Here is a 22,409-nt window from a genome sequence, read left to right as displayed (position 1 = left end):
GGGGGTCTCTTTTCCCTCCCGGAGCCTCCTTATATAGGGGGTCTCTTTTCCCTCCCGGTGCCTCCTTATATAGGGGGTCTCTTTTCCCTCCCGGTGCCTCCTTATATAGGGGGTCTCTTTTCCCTCCCGGTGCCTCCTTATATAGGGGGTCTCTTTTCCCTCCCGGTGCCTCCTTATATAGGGGGTCTCTTTTCCCTCCCGGTGCCTCCTTATATAGGGGGTCTCTTTTCCCTCCCGGTGTCTCCTTATATAGGGGGCATCTCTTTCCCTCCCGGTGCCTCCTTATATAGGGGGTCTCTTTTCCCTCCCGGAGCCTCCTTATATAGGGGGTCTCTTTTCCCTCCCGGAGCCTCCTTATATAGGGGGTCTCTTTTCCCTCCCGGTGCCTCCTTATATAGGGGGTCTCTTTTCCCTCCCGGAGCCTCCTTATATAGGGGGTCTCTTTTCCCTCCCGGTGCCTCCTTATATAGGGGGTCTCTTTTCCCTCCCGGTGCCTCCTTATATAGGGGGCATCTCTTTCCCTCCTGGTGCCTCCTTATACTGGGCGTCTCTTTTCCCTCCTGGTGCCTCCTTATACTGGGCGTCTCTTTTCCCTCCCGGTGCCTCCTTATATAGGGGGTCTCTTTTCCCTCCTGGTGCCTCCTTATACTGGGCGTCTCTTTTCCCTCCCGGTGCCTCCTTATATAGGGGGTCTCTTTTCCCTCCCGGTGCCTCCTTATACTGGGCGTCTCTTTTCCCTCCCGGTGCCTCCTTATATAGGGGGTCTCTTTTCCCTCCCGGAGCCTCCTTATATAGGGGGTCTCTTTTCCCTCCCGGTGCCTCCTTATATAGGGGGTCTCTTTTCCCTCCTGGTGCCTCCTTATATAGGGGGTCTCTTTTCCCTCCCGGTGCCTCCTTATATAGGGGGTCTCTTTTCCCTCCCGGTGCCTCCTTATATAGGGGGCATCTCTTTCCCTCCTGGTGCTTCCTTATACTGGGCGTCTCTTTTCCCTCCCGGAGCCTCCTTATACTGGGCGTCTCTTTTCCCTCCCGGAGCCTCCTTATACTGGGCGTCTCTTTTCCCTCCCGGAGCCTCCTTATATAGGGGGTCTCTTTTCCCTCCCGGTGCCTCCTTATATAGGGGGTCTCTTTTCCCTCCCGGTGCCTCCTTATATAGGGGGTCTCTTTTCCCTCCCGGTGCCTCCTTATATAGGGGGTCTCTTTTCCCTCCCGGTGCCTCCTTATATAGGGGGTCTCTTTTCCCTCCCGGTGCCTCCTTATATAGGGGGCATCTCTTTCCCTCCTGGTGCTTCCTTATACTGGGCGTCTCTTTTCCCTCCCGGAGCCTCCTTATACTGGGCGTCTCTTTTCCCTCCCGGAGCCTCCTTATACTGGGCGTCTCTTTTCCCTCCCGGAGCCTCCTTATATAGGGGGTCTCTTTTCCCTCCCGGTGCCTCCTTATATAGGGGGTCTCTTTTCCCTCCCGGTGCCTCCTTATATAGGGGGTCTCTTTTCCCTCCCGGTGCCTCCTTATATAGGGGGTCTCTTTTCCCTCCCGGTGCCTCCTTATATAGGGGGTCTCTTTTCCCTCCCGGTGCCTCCTTATATAGGGGGCATCTCTTTCCCTCCTGGTGCTTCCTTATACTGGGCGTCTCTTTTCCCTCCCGGTGCCTCCTTATATAGGGGGTCTCTTTTCCCTCCCGGAGCCTCCTTATATAGGGGGTCTCTTTTCCCTCCCGGTGCCTCCTTATATAGGGGGTCTCTTTTCCCTCCCGGTCCCTCCTTATACTGGGCATCTCTTTTCCCTCCTGGTGCCTCCTTATATAGGGGGTCTCTTTTCCCTCCTGGTGCCTCCTTATACGGTGCCTCCTTATATAGGGGGTCTCTTTTCCCTCCCGGTGCCTCCCTATGATGGTTTTGGGCTGCCATTACCTCTCCCCCTCGCCCCCTGTGCCAGCCTTTGGCTGTAAGCCTGAGGCTCTAGACTCAGCCCAGAGGGGTCCTGGGAATCGCTGCCATCCCCAGCCCTTCAGCTCAACGTCTTTCCCTCTCTGTAGGACCTTCAGAGCTCCATCTTGTGGGGAAACTTCTGGAGACTCCTCGGTCAACACCCCAACATGAGGAGGAACAAGAGGAGGACTTTGAAGGCCGGATGTTCCATAGTAGAGCAGCACTGCACTGCCAATTAGCGCAACAAAACCGTTCTTGATCTATTAAACACTTGGCGTCCCCTGGACGGAGGCCTCTGGCCGGCCGGCCCAGCGTGGCTGAGGGCTGGCCTGAGGGAACGGGCCGGCCCAGGACAGAGCCCCGGTTCCTGGCTTCAGGACTAAAGGAACCAATGCAGATTCTCAGCCAACGTGAGGGGTGGAAAGAGCCCTGGATCGGGTTCCGAGATCCGGATGCTTCTCCTCCAGCTCTCGGTCCCGCCGGGGCCTGGGCTCGGGCCGCCTGGCCCCCCTCAGCCTCCCGTAGGGTCTTCCAAGGCCCCGGGTTTTCAGCTGCGGTTTCCATCCCTCACTTGTCTTGCTGAATCTTCCTGTCAGGGCGACCCGGCTCCAGTGCAGAGAAAGTGGCTGCTCCTCCTTTGCCAAAGGCAGGGAGGGCCGGCCTCGTTCAGTTCATACCCAAAAGCACTCGCTTTGGCCTTTAGCTTCTCAGTGATTGCCCCAACCCTCTGCAACTGCCCATGGAGGCTCCCCACCATCCCTAGAGGAGGGCCCGCTTGTGACCCTGCCGGAATAGCCGCTCGCCCCTGGCAGGCCCCAGAAGGGGCTTAGATGGCATCTAGGGTGCCCCCCCCCATTTTATGAGGCCCAGCAGCGAAGTAGCTTCTCTGAGCTAACTACATGGCCGAGGAGGAGACGGATCTACTCATTCCATCCCCCTCTCACCATCCGCTTCTCCGCAGAAGGCCCAAGGAGGCGACGGCTTCGCCGGCCCAACGGACCCTTCTCGTTCAAGCTGCTAAGGGCCGCTGGGGAAGTGGGAGCCCTTCCTCCTGGGCTAACTGGGTCCCGGCCAGCATCCGTCCCGCCCCATGCGCAATACCACGAAATGACTTTCCAATTTGGGGACATTACAAAATTGGTTGCAATAAAATGGAGTGTCAGAAGAAGGACTCTGGATATCTTTTTGCCTTTTTTTTTCTTTTTTCCTTAAAAAACAAACAAGCCTGAAGAGAAACATCATAAGAAGTTACAGAGATTATTAGGGGGGGAGAAAACATATTTGAGAAAAAGCACCAAGTGAAAAATGTCTTTCAGATTTTTCTTTCCGACATGGAATGTAGACAACAGACAAAACCAAAGTCATTTGTCATGCCCTCCCCTCTTGGAAAAAGAAAGAGGAACAGAAGATTTTTTTTAAAGAATTTTGAAAGTGTTTTTTTTTGTTTTTTGTTTTTTTTTGTCTGTAAAAGTCAATGCTACAAATCTAAAACGAGGTCTGTCCTTGGAAAATAAGTTCTAAAATGACAAGAAGACACACGCGTAGCAATCCCGGAGAGGGGCCGGGATAATGTGGGACGGAGGATAGTTAAGGTGAATAGAAAATGGGGGCGGTGGGCACCTTGCATGGAGGGCTAGTATCGGTGACAGGGCAAACCGCTTCCCCCCTCTTCGCGTTGGGGAGTGCTCCATCTCCATCCAATGGAGCTGCCTCCATCTCCCACCCTCTCCCTCATTTTTTTAAATCAATGCCCGACTCTCATTCCAAGCTGAATCTTCTTCGGACCCCCTCAGAGGGGGGAAACAAAGAGGGTCTCCGCTTCGGGGCTTTACTTGATGTCCAGCTTGGCCATTTCCTGCACGTAGACACCGATGCTCTCACTGTCAAAAAGCAGGAAGTATACGTTCTTCAGGGACGAGGAGCTGGAGTCGTCGAAGTGGGCCGAGATGGCCTTGAGGGTCACCTGGGCCGCCGTCTGTTTGGGAAAGCAGTTTCTGCAAAAGAGGAAGGAGGAAAGACTGGGGGGAGGCTGGGGGCTGATGGAGCTGCTGTGGGTGTGTGTCCAAAAGCGGATTACTGGAATGACTCCACAGCCGGAGGACTGCCCACAACACTGGGTGCGAGAGCAGGGAAAGGCCTCAGTTTACTCTTCTGTAAAAGGAGGGCACCAGCCTAGAGAAAATTTCTTTTTTTTCTTTAACCCTTCCACTTTAGAATGAATACTGTGTATTGGTTCTAAGGCAGAGGAGTGGGAAAGGATAGGCAGTGGGATTTGAACCCAGGACCTCCCATCTCTAGATCTGGCTCTCCATCCGCTGAGCTACCTAGAAAATCATCCTTCCAGCCTCGGGACTTTATAATCCCGCAGGGCAGAGACAGGGAAATCCAGGAAGAGAATCCTACTAGCTTAATTCAAAGGGTTCATCTGGAAGCCAGTCCAATACTGTTGTTGTTATTTTTGTTATTTGCACTTGCATTTGGGGCATTGTGACTCCCTGTGGCACCGGGCTGCTCACTAGCAGAACCAGGACCAAATGAGGCCTCTTCAGTCTTTTTTATTTTTTTTTGGTTCCATTTTATTTTCTGTTCTAAATTCTCCCCCTCCCCCGTCACTGAAAAAGCAAGAAGAATGAAATACGGATATTTTCCGCCCCTTTATCCTAAGTCTGGAACTTTGCATCCCACTTCGGCACAGAGCCAGCGTTCTTTCCTCCTTGGGAGCCCCCCTGGCCAGTGAGCTCCAGGTCCTGCCCCTCCCCCTCCCCCTGAGCCACAGCGAGAGACGAGTCTCAGTCTGATGACGTCACGGCTCAGTAGCCGCAGGCTCACGTACCCAGAATGCTCCAGAGCTGCGCCCCCCACGGTCCAGGCAGTGGGCTGCGATATCTGCTTTCCTGAGGAGTTACTGGAGCTCCGAATCAGCCGGAGCTCATGCAGCCACAAGGGGGCGCTGCTGAGATTCCGCCCAGATCTCCCGCCCTGGGTGGCTCCCTTTCTCATACCTCAGCCTCCTCCAGTTACCTTTTGGTTTCGAGGGTCTAATGAGGGTCCCGAGGCAAAGCTCGGGGTGAGGGCGCGCTCCTTGCTAGCCTCTGCTCTGTGTGGGCCCCAGACCCGAGGGAGGCCGGGAGGGCATCTCCTCCTGCACACGCGGCTCAGGCCCGGCCACAGAGAGCGTGTGTTAGTGTCTGGGTCTGAGGATCACGTTCTGTGTGTCCGTCCCTCCCCGTCCCCCTCCCCCCCCTTCTGTTCCCGGAACCCGGAATATTCTGTCAGACGAGGTCTGCTGCCCTCCCGGGGCTCAGGATTCAGAGGACTCCTTTTGGACAGAACCTTCCCTTTCCTCTTCTCTAAATGCCCTTCAAATGGAGGGGGGAAATGTCGGAATTCCGGGACAATGATCCCCTGCTGCCTTATGGGGAGTCCAGAGCTGGGTGGTGCCTGTGTGCCTTAGAATCCGTACTGTGTATGGGTGTCAAGGCAGAAGAGCCTTGCCCAGGGTCTCCCAGCTAGGTAGTGTCTGAGGCACATTTGAACCCAAGACCTCTAGGTCTGGTCCTCTATCAATGGAACCGCCCAACTGCCCTCATCTGTATGTTTTCAAAGCTGACCCTGAGAGCTCTCTTGGACCCCATTGTGAACGGAGCTCTCTTTTCTGGGACTCCTATAAAGGTGCTAAGAATCTCTGGCCATGCCTGACGTCTAAGACTCCCAAGGGGGCGCATGACCAAACGGGGGCTCTTACCTGCCGCTGGGGAAGGGTGGGAACGCCACCGACTTGAGCTTCTTGTCCTCCGCTGCCGACAAACAGTTCTTGATGGTCTCTTCGAGCTGTTCCTCGCACTTCTCGGAGCCCCACTGAGGGATGTGACAGTGGATGACGAATTTGGCCGCCAGGCCGCTGGACTGGCTGACGATGGCTAATGCACACACAGAGTGGGAGAAACGGGCTCAGGGGAGGTCTCAGATCCTCGTCCCAAACCTGGGAGAGTCGCTGAAATGAGCCAGCAGAGGAGCTGGGTAGGAGGCAGGATGCTTAGAGTGCGAGGAGTGGCGCCTGCTGCCAGTGTACTCAGATACCTCCTCATTGCTGTCCTGCCCTGTCCGGGTCTCCTCTTGCCTCCCCTACAGGTATGATATCCAGGCACTGAACGTTAGCTTCCCCAATGTTGGATGTTCAGAAACTCTTAACAGTTCTCTGAATAGTAAAGTCTTGGAATAGTGTACTGTTCCCAGGAGAGGTGGAAAAGTCCTCAAGAGTGGTGAGGAGATGGGAGTGCTTGTGGGCAGCATCCCTGCAGTCTGCTGATAGAGCTTGGGGCTGGGTGCCCCCATATTCAGAGCCCTGCCCTACTGACTTGGCCTCGGGCATGTTCAGGCTGGCTTATGGAGCAGCTGGTATTGTTGCAGAGGCAATGGTCAGCCCCCTTGTAGACTGCTCTAAAGCATGGCCTGGCACAATGGGAGTCCCTCCAGACTTTGAGCCCTCTCATTGTCCACTGCCCACAGTGCCAGTCATTGAATGTCAGAAGGTGCTAGCACAGAATCATTCTATTAATTTGTGACAAAACCACCAATTATTAAATTAAATATTTATTAATTTATTATAAATATATTCATAAAAGAATTCTATATTTATACATAAATATATATTAATAAATATGATGTTAATTTATGAAATTTAAAAATATTTTAAAATATTAAAGCCCCTACTGCTTTAGGCAAATGAGAGCTAAGGGCTGGGCAATGGGGGTTAAATGACTTGCCCAGGCTCACACAGCTAGAAAGTATCTGAGACTAGATTTGAACCTAGGACCTCCCATCTCCAGGACTGGTTCTCTAACCACCGAGCAACCCAGCTGTCCCTGAGTCAGAAGTATTCTGCCACATGCTGAGAACACAAAAGCATTGGTCCAATCCAGTCTGATACAGTAAGGGGACCTCAGCTTGTGGGACGGGAAATTGGACACTTAACATCTTTGCTCCTCAATGTCCTCATCTGTAAAATGGCTCTAATATTTCCACCTATTACAGAATAGCTGTGAGAAAAATGCTTTTTAAACAATATCATAGAAATACAAGTCATTGTTGATGAACAAAATTTAGCTTCTTATATTATAGGGCCTTAAATATGGAAATAAAAATAATCACAGCAAGGATGCTGAATTCTTTCAGGAAGAATGCAGCCGGGCATATGAATCTGGCCTCAGAATTTTGTCTTTTGCCTTTCCTTGTATTCCTAGCACTTATCACAGTGTGTGGCATACAGTTGGTGCAGAATAAATGCTTATTGACTAACTATCCCAATCAGCAGCATGGGCCTGACTCTCAAAGCAGACTCAGGCTTTGGATACTATAAAGACAGGGAGCCTTTGTGTCTTATTTCATAAACGAAATGCAGGTCATAGAATGGAGCTGAAGAGATCTGGATGATTGCTAGAGGAGGACACCGTCTGAGACAGGTGACCTACCTTGCTCAAAGTCACAAAGTTGAAGTTCTAGGTTTGAACTCCAAATTCAAGGTTCTTTTTTTTTTTTTAAACCCTTACCTTCCATCTTAGAATCAATACTAAGTATTGGCTCCAAGGCAGAAGAGCAGTAAGGACTAGGCAATGGAGGTTAAGTGACTTGTCCAGGGTCACACAGCTAGGAAGGGTCTGAGGCCAGACTGGAACCCAGGATCTCCTATCTCTAGTCCTGAGTTCTTTCCATTATATCCACCTCTTGGGTGTATAATTGAAAATCTGTTACCCTTAAAAAAAAACCAAACTACATTTCCTGGGAGCCCAATGACTTCCTGTCATTATATACTTCCTGTAGACAGGGGATATTAGGCAAGGACAGAAGGGTCCTGCTCTTTTTGGCCCTGTCAGTGAGCATGGCAATAGTGAGTGGGGATTTTGAAATGGCTAATCAGCCTTGGGCACATGGTCTTTATTTTGTATCCTCTTTATTCCTTGATTTCTAATGATCACTAATAAATCCCCTTAAATATAATATTTTTATTATTGAGATTTAATTTCAAATTTTACATGGGTGACTGAATCGTCTGTGTCAGCCATGTCCTGAGAAGTGAGGGAGAACATGGGGGGTTGGGGAAGCCTAAAACAGACCCCAGATGGCACTAAGGAAAAGGCTGGCAGCCATGCCAACTGGTAGAAATCCAGGCTCAATTAATACGTTCTTTTCTTAATATAAAAGTGCCCCCAAGAAGAGTCTACATGGATTCAGTTGAACTAGAGGGAGGATTTCCAGCATACTGTTCCCATGCTCGCTGGGCAGGATCCTCACCCTGGCCAATTGCCCTACTGTGTACGTGTAGGAAGGAGGTGGGATTCTGAGGTAGTTTTTACCTTCAGCCACTTCCAAAGGTCCTTGGGATTTGCGCAGTTCCTTGACAGTCTCCAGGAATTCCTTCCCACCAGCTTTTTCCAAAGCTTTCCCTGCAAATGAGAAAAGAGAGAAATCCTTTTGCTCCTTCCTGAAAACACATTGGAAGAAAGAAGGAGAAACAAGCTGATGTTTCTTCTGTAGGTCAGAACAACAAAAACGCAGCCTGAGAATTGCAGTTTAGCACATGGGAACCTCAGTATGGCCCTGCTCATTAAAGACGGGTCATCAGTACAAGACAGGGGCACCTTGAGACCTCCTTCAAAGTAGTTTCATTTCAAAAGGGTCAAAAGAACCTTCACTTCAACGAATGTTGGATTAAGCCCTACTATGTGCAGGGAGACTCTAGGGAGGGTGAGGTAGCTCTGACACCAACCGCTCTCTCAAAGAGTCTAATGGGGCTGGAAAGACCTAGACTCAAACATGTGGGTTGTAAGGAAGAACGAGCCAAGCCCTCCCCATGCTTAATGCCACTCTGCCCTGTCTGATGCCCTACTTGGATGTACAAAATTGACTGTGATGTTTCCCAGCCTCACTCTGTCTTCTGCTGCTTCCACAATGATAGCTAACCACAGATAACATTTATGCAGCGTTTGAAGGTTTGTGACAAAATGTTATCTCATCTGAGGTCACTTTGTTCATGAAATTCCCCAAGACTGAAGCTCCAGGGGTAGGCGATCTCTCCCTTTGCAAGTTTTCTAAGAGCATTTCATCCAGACCTCTCTTTTGCCCTAAGACTTCCTTGACCACATAGTATGCCTACTTGGGTATGCCTGGTACCTCCCCAGCAGGAAGGAATTATGTTATTTTTCATCTTTGTTTTCCAATAGTCTCTTAGAGGTTTGGTACAGTAGAGTTGAATTTAGGAAGACCCGAGTTCAAATTCTGCCTCAGACAATTACCAGCTGTAATTTCCTAGACCAGCCACTAAACCTCTGTCTGCTTCAGTTTCTCAATTGTAAAAAGATAATAGCGCCTACCTCTCAGGGTTTCTGTGAGGGTCAAATGAGAGAATACAGCTTAGTAAAGCACTTAGTGCAGTGCCTGGCACATAGTAGGAGTTTAACAAATGTTTGTCTCCTTCTTATGCTGGATCCAGACAAGAATCTTGCTCCAGGAGATTGGCCACTGATTGTTTTTGGTCATAGGAATAAAGATATTCCCTGAGGTGTGAAGGGTCAGCCAGCTGAAGGAGCAGAGGGTTCTCCAACACTGGAGCAGTCACAGATCTGGCAGAAAAACGCACGTATGGTGGTACCCTCCATGACCTATTTCCCCTGTCCATATCTCATTTTCTACATGTTGTCTCCTAGAACGTGATCGCCTGGAGGGTAGGGACTGTCTTTTGACTCTCTTTGTATCACCAGCACTTAGCACAGTGCCTGACACACAGCTGATAATTAATAAATCTTTACTGATGATGGGCTGCCCAAAGCAGGTGATACTGACTGAACGGAAGGTGTATATATATCACATCTCTGTAGAGCAGCATCCTTGGGTTTTGGAGTGGGGTAGGGGGGGGGCTTAGAGATGATCTAAGTCAGCCCCCACACTTCAGAGGTTTTGGAAATAAGACTCTAAGAGGGGACTTGCTCAAAAGTCATGAGAGTACTCAGTAGCAGTTTAGAATTGGAACCCGTGTCCTCTGACTCCCAAGTTCATTAATGAGTGTCTCAGGGACTTTGGACCAGAAGACAATCCTTCATTTAGTTTTTACTCTACCATCAGACAAAGTCATCCCCTGCAGATGGGTCTTATTTGGAAAGATTTAATAATGCTCATTATTCCAGCACTTTTTCTTAGGATCAACCTTCAGTTTAGAATTTGGGATATGAATTGAATTGAGAATTGAAAAGCAACCTAGAATTGTATTTCCAGCTCAATTCCTGCCTGTAGTTCTGTATCCATGGGCAAGTCAAGTCACTTTCTGAGCTCTTTTTCTCACTGGTAATCTGAAGAGGCTGGTTTAGACCAGGATTTCTTAACCTTAACTTTCTCAGAATCATGTATATCAGAATCAAAATGGAGTGATGGAAGCCCTGAATTCAAATTCTGCCTCAGACACTTACTGGCTGTGTGACCTTGGTCAAGTCATTTAACCTCTAGTTGCCTCCGTTTCCTCAACTGTAAAAGGAAGATAATAGCATCTAACTCCCAGAGTGCTACAAGCACCATATAAGAAAGTATTTGTAAATCACTTAGCACAGTGACTATAGAAATGCTAGCTGTCATCATCATGCTATTATTTCTAAGTAATTGAAGGAAAGGCTCAATTTTAGTTAGGGGTTGGTGAAAATAAAGATGTACTTTTTCCCCATCTAAATTCATGGACTCTCTGAAATGTATCCATGGATGATCCCTCTGGGGGTTAAGAATCCTTGGACCACATGATCTCTAAAGGGCCCTTCTTGCTCTGATAATTTTAATACTTTTATTATATTTGATACTTTAATACTTTTTAATAACAGGTTGGTTGGTTATCAACCTGTAATTAGTTCATAATGATGCCTCCTTTAGGCTGATTTAACCCTAAGTTAACAAAATGGCTAAGGAGAACACATAAAATATTATTGTAATATCTGCCATCTTAGGCTTATTTTCACAACTATTCATCGACTGCCATTTCAAATCAAACCATGATTCCCAAACAGGTTTTGCTCTTCTAAACGAGTCAACAAGCCCTCCAGACCTGAGTCAAGATCTGTGTTCAGTTCTAAGCTCCAATGTTTCCTAGCTTACCCAGTGGTAAGCCACTTAAACTCTCTGAGCCTCAGTTTCCTTATCTGTGAGAAGGACAGTATAATATCTATACTTGGGGCAGTTAGGTGGCTCAGTGGACAGAGAGCCAGGCCTGGTGTCAGGAGGATCTGAGTTCAAATTTGGCCTCAGAGACTTCCAAGCTGTGTGACCCTGAACAAGTCATTTAGCCCCAACTGCCTAGCCCTTACCACTCTTCTTAGAATTGTTACTAAGACAGAAGATAAGGGTTAAAAAAAACCCCAATAATACCTATTCTATACAGCTCATAAAATTGTGAAGAAAGAACACTGCAAATCTTTGGACTATAGACATGAGAGCTGAAGTGCCTGGGTCATGGCTATCCAGCCACATGTGTGTCAGAGGTGGCATCTGAAACTGGGTCTTCTGTATTCCAAGGCCATCACTCCAACCACAATTAGACACCGGCCCTCACTTTGCACACAGTAGTTGCTTAATAAATGCTTATTGAATAAACAAATGAGTCTACAACAGCCATGACATTTGATGTCCACTTCTTTTTATTACTACTGTGGATTACTGATTAATCTTACTAATTATTAATATTTATTAATTATTTATTATACTGTGGATTCAATACTTTAAATGAAATGATCTAGAAAATAAAGGTAATTGCTATGACTATAAAGATAAAGGCTACATAATGTTAATAGCGAACATAACAGATTGGAAGTCGTAGATAAAAGGCGATACAGTTCTCGACCAAGTATTTGCCAATATAAATGCTGATTACACGGCCAAGGTGGGGTCGTTGCTACATACTATGGATGGTTAACCACATGAGTTTGGCTTCTAAAATGGGGACTATTTATTTCAGCAGCTGTTCCACCACACTGACACGAACCTTCTTTTGGTCTCCACCTGGATTCTGCCCAGAGACTTACCTATATCTTCCTTGAGGTCTATTTCAGCAGTGGTTGGGTGGACGATGCCTTCTACTCTCATGGAGCCAATATGGCTGATGTCACTCTGTGTTAGGGACAGCTGTGGAACGAGAAATGGGAAAATATATACAGCGTTAACCAGCATGAAAGTGGCTTGGTTTCCTTCCTATCTATTAATTATTTAGCCTTCATACTCAATGACTAGGGTTATGGACCAACGGGTTTCAAGTTCTTTGGGCATTTCACTTTTTGATTGGCTACAAAGCTCAGTGGATTTTTACCTTGGTGCCCAAGGCAGCATGACTAATGCCTCTCTCATACCAGAAATGGGAAAAGAATCCCCCATGCTCCCCATTTTCCAGGAGAGCTTCTATAGAGAAAAGCTCTATAGAGAGCTTTTCCATAGAGAACATCTGGTCGCCATCTTTGATCAAGTACTCCATTGGCCATTCTTCGGGAAAGAGGAGCCCAATACTTCTCTCCCCAACTCCAGCTCCTTCCTACCTCCTACTCCAAATACACAGACACTACTGGGAAAGCCCAGCAGAGCAAACGAATGGCTTTCTTTAAAAAAATGTTTTTCCCAATTACATGAAAAACAATTTTTAACAATTAAAAAATCTTGATTTCCAAATCCTCTCCCCTATCATCACCAAGCAGACAGGCCATTTGATCTAGCTTGTATGTGTCCAGAAATGGCTTTCCTTTATAGAGCTTTAGGGCTCTTGGGCTCTGACCATACTCTATCCTTTGGGTTACACATCTGTAAGCTCATCTATGTGTGAAGAAAGAAGTCACTTTCCACCCTCATTCCATAAAAGACTGGAGTCTTGGACTCAGGAAGCCCGAGATGTGAATCCCAGCTCTAACACTTTTACCAAGAGCAAACCACTTCACCAATCCATTTCTGGGTTTTTTAATCCTTTTGACTTCTAAAAAGAATTTACTATCTGTACATGGTGATAACAATAATAGCTAACATTTACATAGCACCTACTACGTACCTGTACTTTATAATTATTAGTTCATCTGATCCTCACAGCAAAACTGTGAGGGGCTGCTGTTATTATCCCTATTTTACAACTGAGCAGAGATTAAGGGATTTGCTCAGGGTCACACAGCAAATGTCCAAGGCTAGATTTGAACTCAGGTCTTCCTGACTGTAGGGCTGACACTGTAGCCACTGAGCTACCTAACTGCTCTCAATAATACATGTCATATCTACTCCAGGATGGTTGTGAGTTCAAAGGAAGTAATAAATGGAGAGGGCTTTGCAAATCTCAGTGCTCTCTTCATGCCAATTTTTACTAGTACTACCACTACTATTGCTATTACTACTACCACTACCATCACTATTACTATTATACTACTACCACTACTACCTCTATTACAACTACCACTACCACCACCACTACTACTATTACAACAAGTAATAACTACTACCACTACTATTATTACTACTAGCACTACCACTATTACTACTACCATGATTACTATTATTACCACTACCATTACTACTACTTCTATTACTACTACCATTACTATTACTACTACCACTATGACTATTATTACTACTACTATTACTACTACTACCACAACCACCACTACTACTATTATGACTACTACTACTATTGCTACTACCATGATTACTATTATTACCACTACCATTACTACTACTTCTATTACTACTACCACTATGACTATTATTACTACTACTATTACTACTACTACCACAACCACCACTACTACTATTGCGACTACTACTCTTACATCTATTACTACTCTACTACTATTTGTAAAATTGGAATAATAATGTTCTCATGTCCTTCTTCACAGGAGGTTAGGGGAAAACACTTTGTACACAAACTCCAGTGCATTAGAGAAATGGGAGCTCTTATTAGGTGCTGAATTCCTACTAACAGAGAGTAAAAGAGCTTGCCATCAACCTTTCAGGGGCTGTGTGGTCTCTCTCCAGCTTCTTTTTTAATTTTTTTTTTCGCTTCCAATTTCTGAAACGGAGAGAGCAGCTCGAGGACTAGGCAAGTCTTTAAGGAAAATGGAGAAAGAAGCTGTTGTTAGATGTGAGCCCTCTGGGCTGAATCCACTGCCCTCGTGCTCTTGGCATGTGTTCCACGGTATCCCACTGCACTGAATGGGGGTCTCAGCTATCGCCAGGAGGGACACAAACCTCCTGGGGTGGTGGGGAAGAGTGCCGGGTGTAGGGGGCCACCTTCCAGCTCTGCCATTTATTAGCTGGGTGAGCCCTGACAAGATCTCCCAATCTGACTCCTGGTCTCTAAAGGGGGGATTGGAAGAGATGATCTGGAAGGGCTAAATCCTTCCTAACTTTCCTGCGCTATGGCGCTGACAGCCTGCTCCCAAAGAAATGATTAACTGTGCTTCCTAATGCATCTTATTTCATGCCCCAGTTGACTTGCTAGATAAACTGTCTTCTCCGTTTACATTCATGGATCTGAATTTGCATATTTGGCTGTGCAGCTTTCTTGTTCTCCAAGATGATTAAAATGTATTTGTTTTCTTTTCAAAGACCAGAGGAGAGCGGGCTGAATTCCTATTGAATAATTAATTTCGAACACAAAGGAAGTTTAATAAAACATATTTCTATTTTCTTTCTTTTCTCAAAACAATACCAAAGAAAAACTAATTACCTCGAAGAGTAGAAGGCTGACCTGTAGGCAGCCCATTTTTTTTGTGGGCACAGCAAGAGAGCCGGCTGGAGGTTTCCCAGGAAAGCCACAATTCTGATTGATTTATTTACCTGCCCAACATGCATTTTACTTTTGCCCACAGGCTGACCGATGTGCGTGCTGGTCTTTAAAAACCAAACGCAATCTGGGCTTTTACAAGACAGAGAGTGCCCAAGTTCTCATTTAGAAAAATGAATAATTCAAGGCTGGCCCAGCTCAGTTGTACTGAAGCAGGAGGCGTAGGGTAAGACCCAATAATAGGCTATAAAAGTCCAGTTATTTTTACAATGTCACATTATGATTACTTTCATTACCTTCTGCCCCAGAACAAGACTCTTGGAGGAAAGGATGGTGAATCCATCTCCAGGTCCATCCTCCGAAGTGGAGTTCGAGGTTCCTTCTTTGTCGCCATCCTTGGCTTTGGACTGTCGGCAGAAATCAGATGGACAGACAGATCACAAACAAGCTGAGCGAGCAATGTGTAGGGTCACTGCCATTGCTACTGCTAGTTTAGACAAAAAGGCTTTGGACACGGACCTGTCCGTTTGGACTGAGGCATAGGAGGCCAACTCAAGGGAAGAAATAAAGAAAAGGGGAAGTACCCAAAGTCTTACTCAAGTAGGCAATGAGGGACTCATTGATTCCCTCGCCCCGACCCTTCCATGCCCCTGTCCCATGTGCTCTTTTCTCTCCCACTGCAGATCAGAATAGTGACTATCAGTTAGCCAGGATCATAGGATTGTAGGCTCTGGAGCTGGGGAGGACTTTTGGGATCATCTGAGTCCTTTCCTTCCTATGCTGTGAGGGCAAACAGCAGAGGCTGGAGCAAGTGACCATGTATACTTCTGTTTCATTGGTGTGAAAGATAGCCTGGTGTAGGGGAATCCATGCTGGGCTTGGACTCAGAAATTTGTCAGTTTGAATCTTAGCTCTGGCCCTTATGCAGGACTTTTGCTTCCCTGGGCCTCAGTTTCCCCATTTGTAAAATGAGGTTTGAACTAGATTATCTCTAAAATCTTTTCCAGACCTAGATCTTATGAAATGAGTTTGTTTTAATGGTTTAATCCCCTTTCATTTCTCAGTATCAAAAGGTTGATACAATTCTCTATTCAACTCTTGTTACATTCTCCACCTTCAGTGGTGAGATACCTTAGCCCTTCAAGGAAGCTGGCAAGGCCTCCATCTTTCAGCTTTTCCTATTTGATCACATTCTCCCACATACTCCAGAGGTATACTGTGCTCCCAGTTTACCTTTTTGGATGTCCTTGGTTTGGCGGCTTTGGCTTTCTTTCCACCCTTCTTGCCTGAAGTCGATTTTCTCCCTCTCTTCTCTGGGGGAGGGGAAAGGATTGTTTCAGACTTGCCTTTGGCCCCTCGCTTTTTGGCCAACAGTTCAGGATGAATCCTAGGCAGGACTCCTCCACTGGCGATGGTCACTCCTTTTAGCAGCTGAAGGGAGAGAGTGCAGGAGATAGTATAGGAGGCGTTCCCAGTTCTGGATGTTCAGAATCTTTTGATGATTTTCATTAGAAGGATGCTCATTATCTACCCTTAGCATTTTTTCCTTTCTTCCTTCCTTCCTTCCTTCCTTCCTTCCTTCCTTCCTTCCTTCCTTCCTTCCTTCCTTCCTTGCTTCTTCCCTTCCTTTCTTCCTTCCCTCCTCCCTCCTTCTTTTCTTCCTTCCCTTCTTTCTTCCTTCCTTCCCTCTCTCCCTCTCTCCCTCCTTCCTCCCTCCCTCCCTCCCTCTCTCCCTTCCTTCCTCCTTTCCTCCCTTCCTTCCTCCTTTCCTTCCTTCCTTCCTTCCTTCCTTCCTTCCTTCCTTCCTTCCTTCCTTCCTTCCTTCCTTCCTTCCTTCCTTCCTCCTTTCCTTCCTTCCTTCCTTCCTTCCTTCCTTCCTTCCTTCCTTCCTTCCTTCCTTCCTCCTTTCCTTCCTTCCTTCCTTCCTTCCTTCCTTCCTTCCTTCCTTCCTTCCTTCCTTCCTTCCTTCCTTGCTTCTTCCCTTCCTTTCTTCCTTCCCTCCTCCCTCCTTCTTTTCTTCCTTCCCTTCTTTCTTCCTTCCTTCCATCTTTCCCTCCTTCCTTCCTTCTTTCCTTCCTTCTCTCCTCCCTCCCTCCCTCTCTCCTTTCTTCCTTCCTTCAATCTTCCTTCCTTCCATCTTTCTTTCCTTCTCTCTCTTTCCTTCTCTTCCCTCGTGCAAATATAAATAATATGCAAATAGGTTTTGATCAATGACACATGTAAAACCCAGTGGAATTGCACGTTGGCTACAGGAGGGGGAGTGAGAGGAGGGGAAGGAAAGAACGTGAATCATGTAACTGTCGAAAAAATATTCTAAATCGATTAATTAAATAAAAAATTTCAAGTTATAAATAAATAAATATAATAAAAGAATAGGACCTGCCATGCTAACTAACCACATTTCCTCTTTGGATGGGATGATTAAACTGCTAGATAATGAGAATGTTGTGGATACTTAGATTTTAGTAAAGCTTTTGATAAATTATTTCATGCTAGTATGAGAAGCTTGTACCACAGCCTTCAACTCCACTTAATATCAGGTATGATTGAATAACAGAATCAATCAACCAATCAAACATCTAAATTAGATGTGAGTAATTACTAGAGTAACTCTACTGAATCAATCAATTAAAGGTATAAACTATGTACAAACTGAGTCTTTCATCATTTGGGAGATGGAACATTGACTGAAAGCAGAGGATTTCACATAGGAAATGGCTTGTGGCTGATAGAAGAGAATGTGGGGCTTGGCTAGTATGGAATGCCACAATCCAACAGCAAGTCAACCTAATGGCAAAAGGGCTCCAGGAAAACCCCAGAGAGGGAACCCTTTTGAATAGAGGAGAGGGAAGGGGAAGTAGAGGGGCTTGTGAGCTCTGAAAGGCTCGGAGGCTTGGACTCCCCTTTGGCATTGGTAGTTATGGGTCTGGAATAAAAGTTGCTGATGACAGTATCTGTGTCAGGAGTTGAGGGCAAAATAGACCCAGTGAGGAAAAGCAGCTTCAGGACTCTACCAAGGCCATGACTTTCCGAGTCCATTAGAGAGCAGCACACACCAAAGGGGACCTTTTGTTGCCTGAGCTCTTTCAATTTGAGACCACTCTTCCTAGGAAATCTACATGTGTACACACGTGTCTGCATTGCTATGGCTCTGTGTTTATATGTGTATATACACACGTGTCCCTGCATACAGTTTGCTTTTGAGACCCGACATATATGTATGTATACATATACACACAGACACATAAAGGGAGTGTATGGTCTAGAGGCTAGGGAGGTTAGATTTTATACTTACTTCTCATTAGACCCTCTTAATAAAGGCTTCTTTCCAAACCTAATGAACTCTGGCTGGCTAATTTTGACAATCAGTCATGGGGCATTCTTGATGGGAACTCATGAACCACGTTAATAGAATTAGGGTTCCATTGCGTAAAATAGCAAGCTAGTTTTGAATCCAGCCCCTCAGGCTTACCTCTAGAACCTTTAGGGGAGAAATAATTAGCTTGCCAATGTCAGTGGAAGCTGGGAGAGTAAGTCCCAGGGTAATGGGGTCCTAGTGGGGACGAGGGAGAGATATGATTTTGAAACTGGTTGGATGTCCAGCCTTCAAGAGCAGTTGTTAGTGGTTCAGTGTGGGAATGGCAGGAGGTCTCCGGTAGAGTGCCCCAGGGATTTGTGCTTGGATCTTGTGCTGTTTGATATTTTTATTAATGACTTGGATGAAAGCACAAGTAGAATGTTCACCAAATTAGCAGACGGCACAAATCTTGGAGGGATGCCTAACTGGACAACAGAATCAGGATCTAAAAAGTTAGAGAATTATGACTCAAGTAAGATGAAATTAAGTAGAGATACATGTAAAGCTTTGCTCTTGGGCATACAAATGAACGTCACCAGTATAAAACTGAAGAGGTGTGGATAGACAGCACATGTGCTAAAACAGATCTGGGGGGAGTTAGAGGACCACAAGCTCAAGGTGAATCACCAGTGAATCATGGTTCAGAGCTTCCAGGAGCAGGGAGACGCTCATCACACTGCCTTCTGTCTTCGTCAGATCTTATCTATAGCATTGTGATTAGTGCTGGGTGGCATGGCTTCATTGATAAGCTGGAGAGTGTCCACCAAGATGGTGGAGACCTTGGAGTCTATGACATGTGATCCTGAGTGAAGGAATTGGGCATGTTTGGCCTGCAGAAGAAAAGCCTCAAGGTGGACAGGAGAGATGTCATATGGAAGAGAAACTAGATTTGTTTGTTCCATTTAGTTCCAGAGAGCTGAACTCGGAGGAGGGGGTAGGAGTCCCACAGAGGCCTATTGAGACTCCCTGACACTTAGACTAGCCATCACGCGGAGGAATGGACTTCCTTGGGAGGTGGGAGGTTTTCCCTCCTTGGAGGTCTTTGAGCAGAAGCTGAATGAGTATTTTTCTTGTAGTGGGGATTCTTTTCATGTGAGGGTTTGGAATAGAAGCCACTGGGGACTCTTCCGACACTCAGCTTCTGTGATTTTATTTGTAAAGTGGTTTGTAGACCTTCAGACAGTATATAAATGTTAGCTGTTATAAAAATAAATTGCCACTAAATGATCAGGGCAAAGAAACTATAGATAAACATACATCTTGGAAATATATCCACATTTCATGCCCAAATACTTTATTTGTAACTAAAGAAAGCACTTATGGGAAATGGGAAAACAATGATTCCATTATTATTCACATATTGTCCCCATGAATCAAGACTGCAGGTCACCAAAGAGCAATGGAGAGAAGCATCGTGGATGAGTTCTGCATAAAGAATAATGGCATAAAATGCTTTATTAAGGATGCATGGGACCAGAAAGGGGATTGGATCTGTAGCTAGGGAGACAGATTAAAGGTAGATTGGACAGCTTTGGGGGTGGCTTTGCCCTCCACTGAATGGAGAAAGAACTGGAGGGAGGTCCTCAGGAAATTGGATGAATCTTCAATATAAATTCATGGATGGACAAGATTGAACACAATGAGAAGAGCACTAAGGGGTGGTGATTTGGGACCAGTGGAGGAAGCATCTACTTTGATGCCTTTCCTGAGCTTAGTGGTCACCCTGGATTCTTAGGACAGTTAAGCTCATACTTTGGCTGCTTCAAAGCCCTGATTATGAAGTCAGAGGACCTTGGTTTAAAACCCATTTCTGACTATCCATGTGACCTTGGACTAGTCATTTAACCTGTATGGGCTTTAGTTTCCTTATGTGTAAAATAAAGGGGTTGGATTAGATGTCCTCTGATTCCCATTTCATCTCTCTAGATCTGTGATTTTATAGATTACTTTTGACCTATGGCTTGCAAAGAAAAAAAGTCTTTGAGCATGGGCTCAGGATCTGTTGTCTGAAGCCTAATCTTTAAGTGTGCAGGTCAGTCTCTGGACATCTGGCCAACAGGAGATGAATTTCTTTTTAGCTAAAGCAATACATGAACAATCACGTATTGGGGAATAATCTGTATTCTTGGAGGAAGCTCAGATCATTGAAATCACAGATTCTTGAAGTATTTACAAAGCTTTCTTTAAAAATAAATAAATAAAAGGTCCCTCTATGCATAAAAGAGTTGCAGATTGTCAAAGGCCTTTTCTGTATCTGTTGAGATGAGTTTGGTTTTTGATGTTGAAATTTGATATATGATTAATTATATTGATTGCTTGCCTAATGATTTCCTAATTACTTTCCCACTTGATTATAATAAATGATTTCTTGGATTAAAAAAAAACCTTCACCTTCTGTCTTAGAATCAAGACTAAGTATTGGTTCCAAGGTAGAAGAATGGTAAGGGCTAGACAATTGGAGTAAAGTGACTTGCCCAGGGTCACACAGCTAGGAAGAGTCTGAGGCCACATCTAAACTTGGATCTTCCATCTCCAGGTTTGGTTCTCTATCCACTGAACCATCTAGCTGCCTCTAAGCTTTGTAGTAATATATAAACTATTAGCAGTTTTTATACATAAAATATTTTTGAATGGATTTAATAAAATGAACATACTTTTTTGGAGGTGCCGTATAGATATATGCCAACATTCATGCAGAAACACACACATAGAAACCTTTACCTTCTGTCTCAGATGCAATACTAAGTATTGGTTTCAAGTGGTCAGGGCTAAGCAATTAGGAATAAGTGACTTGCCCAGGAAGTATCTGAGGTCAGATTTGAACCCAGGACCTTCGATCTCTAGCCCTGGCTCTCTATCTAGTGAGCCCCCTAGCTGTCCCTGGCTTCCCTCTATGTATTGCACAACTCATATATGCACAACAATACCACTTAGCTGTCTTGAGAGGTGAAAAGTAAGGCTTCAGTGAAAAAGGGAAGCATTGTGCTATTCTTTAAAATATAGGGGCCTTACAATAAAAAGCTATAAAGGGAGGCTGGAGCCACTCTGGGAGAGGCTGTGGATAGCTGAGGAGTGTGTGATGAAGGGCCTCCCCACCAGATCCTGGAAGGCCCATTCACAAGGAGACCAGAACAACTGTTGGGGGAAGAGGTAATGAGGGTGTTGGCCTCGGGAGTGGAAAGGATGAGCTCTGTTGCAGGGGTAGAACCAAGAGGACTTGGCAATGGCTATTAGATGGCAGGGAAGGACTATGCTGGGGCTTTGAGCTAAGGTAGTTGGGGGAGGCTGGTGCCAGGATCAGAAATGGGGGGCTTAGGGGGAGGGGTGCAAGCTGGTTATTTGGGGTCTTCATCAGGCAGTCCAGGGGGCTCCTTCTTCTCTGTTCCTGTCTCAGTTTTTAATCTAAATATACATCTGGTGGATTTGGAGAACACAACTGGCCAACAACCCTTTGGTCAACCAGAGCAGCAGCTCGCATGGGATCATGGGGAGTCCAGCTCTCCCCTTGTTCTCATGCTTCAGACGTACCTGGTTTAGCTCTTCATCATTAGCCACTGCCAGGAGGATGTGTCTGGGAGCAATCCGGGCCTTCTTGTTGTCCCTCGCAGCATTCCCGGCCAGTTCTAATATCTCAGCTGAAAGGACAATGGACACAAGGATTGGTGAGAAGGAGGGGTAAGGCTGGCCTTCAGGAGCTTCTTCTGAATCTGATAACCATCATCAGGCTAGCCGGAAATATCTGAATGAAAACCAAGTTGGGAGAGGGAGCATGGTGAGAGGCATTGGTCAGCTGGCTTCTGGGGGTGTCTGATGCCATGGAATGAAGGGGTCTCATCTGTCTCTTCAGTCCATGTGTAGGCAATCTATGGTGTCTTTTAGTCCACTAACTGTGTGGTGAAGGAAACAGATTTTTGATTGGCCAGAATGTGTATGCACTAAATGGTCAAAGTCTGTGTCTGTCTGGGTTTCCCTCCTTTTCTTCTCTCTTCCTCACTTTCTCTTCTCTCTTCTACCTCCTTTCTTTCTCCCTCTTTCCCTCTCCTCTCTCCCTCTTTTTCTTCCTCCTTTCTCTTTCACTTTCTCCTCTCTCCCTTTCTCCTCCTCTCTTCTCCCCCCTCTTTTTTCTTTCTTCCCACGTTCACTTTCTCCTCTCTCCCTTTCTCCTCCTCTCTTCTCCCCCCTCTTTTTTCTTTCTTCCCACGTTCACTTTCTCCTCTCTCCCTTTCTCCTCCTCTCTTCTCCCCCCTCTTTATTCTTTCTTCCCACGTTCACTTTCTCCTCTCTCCCTTTCTCCTCCTCTCTTCTCCCCCCTCTTTTTTTCTTTCTTTGCATGCTCTCTCTCTC

General features: G+C 46.1%; 2 protein-coding genes across 2 annotated transcripts in view; one reads left to right on the top strand and one right to left on the bottom strand.

Moving 5' to 3' along the window:
* AIFM2 (apoptosis inducing factor mitochondria associated 2) overlaps positions 1-3,100 on the top strand; it is a 40,246-nt gene extending 37,146 nt beyond the window's left edge. Inside the window, exon 10 of the mRNA XM_056796528.1 lies at positions 2,037-3,100. The gene's annotated coding sequence lies outside the window, so the exon portion shown is untranslated. The remainder of the gene's footprint in view (positions 1-2,036) is intronic.
* Positions 3,101-3,109: 9 nt separating this feature from the next.
* LOC100022929 (core histone macro-H2A.2) overlaps positions 3,110-22,409 on the bottom strand; it is a 66,261-nt gene continuing 46,961 nt past the window's right edge. Inside the window, exons 3-9 of the mRNA XM_056796542.1 lie at positions 21,594-21,700; positions 15,941-16,138; positions 15,004-15,114; positions 11,982-12,081; positions 8,283-8,372; positions 5,675-5,849; positions 3,110-3,923 (exon numbers count right to left, since the gene is read on the bottom strand). Of these exons, the coding sequence (XP_056652520.1) occupies positions 3,758-3,923; positions 5,675-5,849; positions 8,283-8,372; positions 11,982-12,081; positions 15,004-15,114; positions 15,941-16,138; positions 21,594-21,700 (947 nt within the window). The 3' untranslated portion in view covers positions 3,110-3,757. The remainder of the gene's footprint in view (positions 3,924-5,674; positions 5,850-8,282; positions 8,373-11,981; positions 12,082-15,003; positions 15,115-15,940; positions 16,139-21,593; positions 21,701-22,409) is intronic.

This window comes from Monodelphis domestica, chromosome 1 (genome assembly GCF_027887165.1).
Source record: "Monodelphis domestica isolate mMonDom1 chromosome 1, mMonDom1.pri, whole genome shotgun sequence".
NCBI classification, from domain to species: Eukaryota; Metazoa; Chordata; class Mammalia; order Didelphimorphia; family Didelphidae; genus Monodelphis; species Monodelphis domestica.
This window is presented reverse-complemented; position numbering and strand designations above follow the sequence as displayed.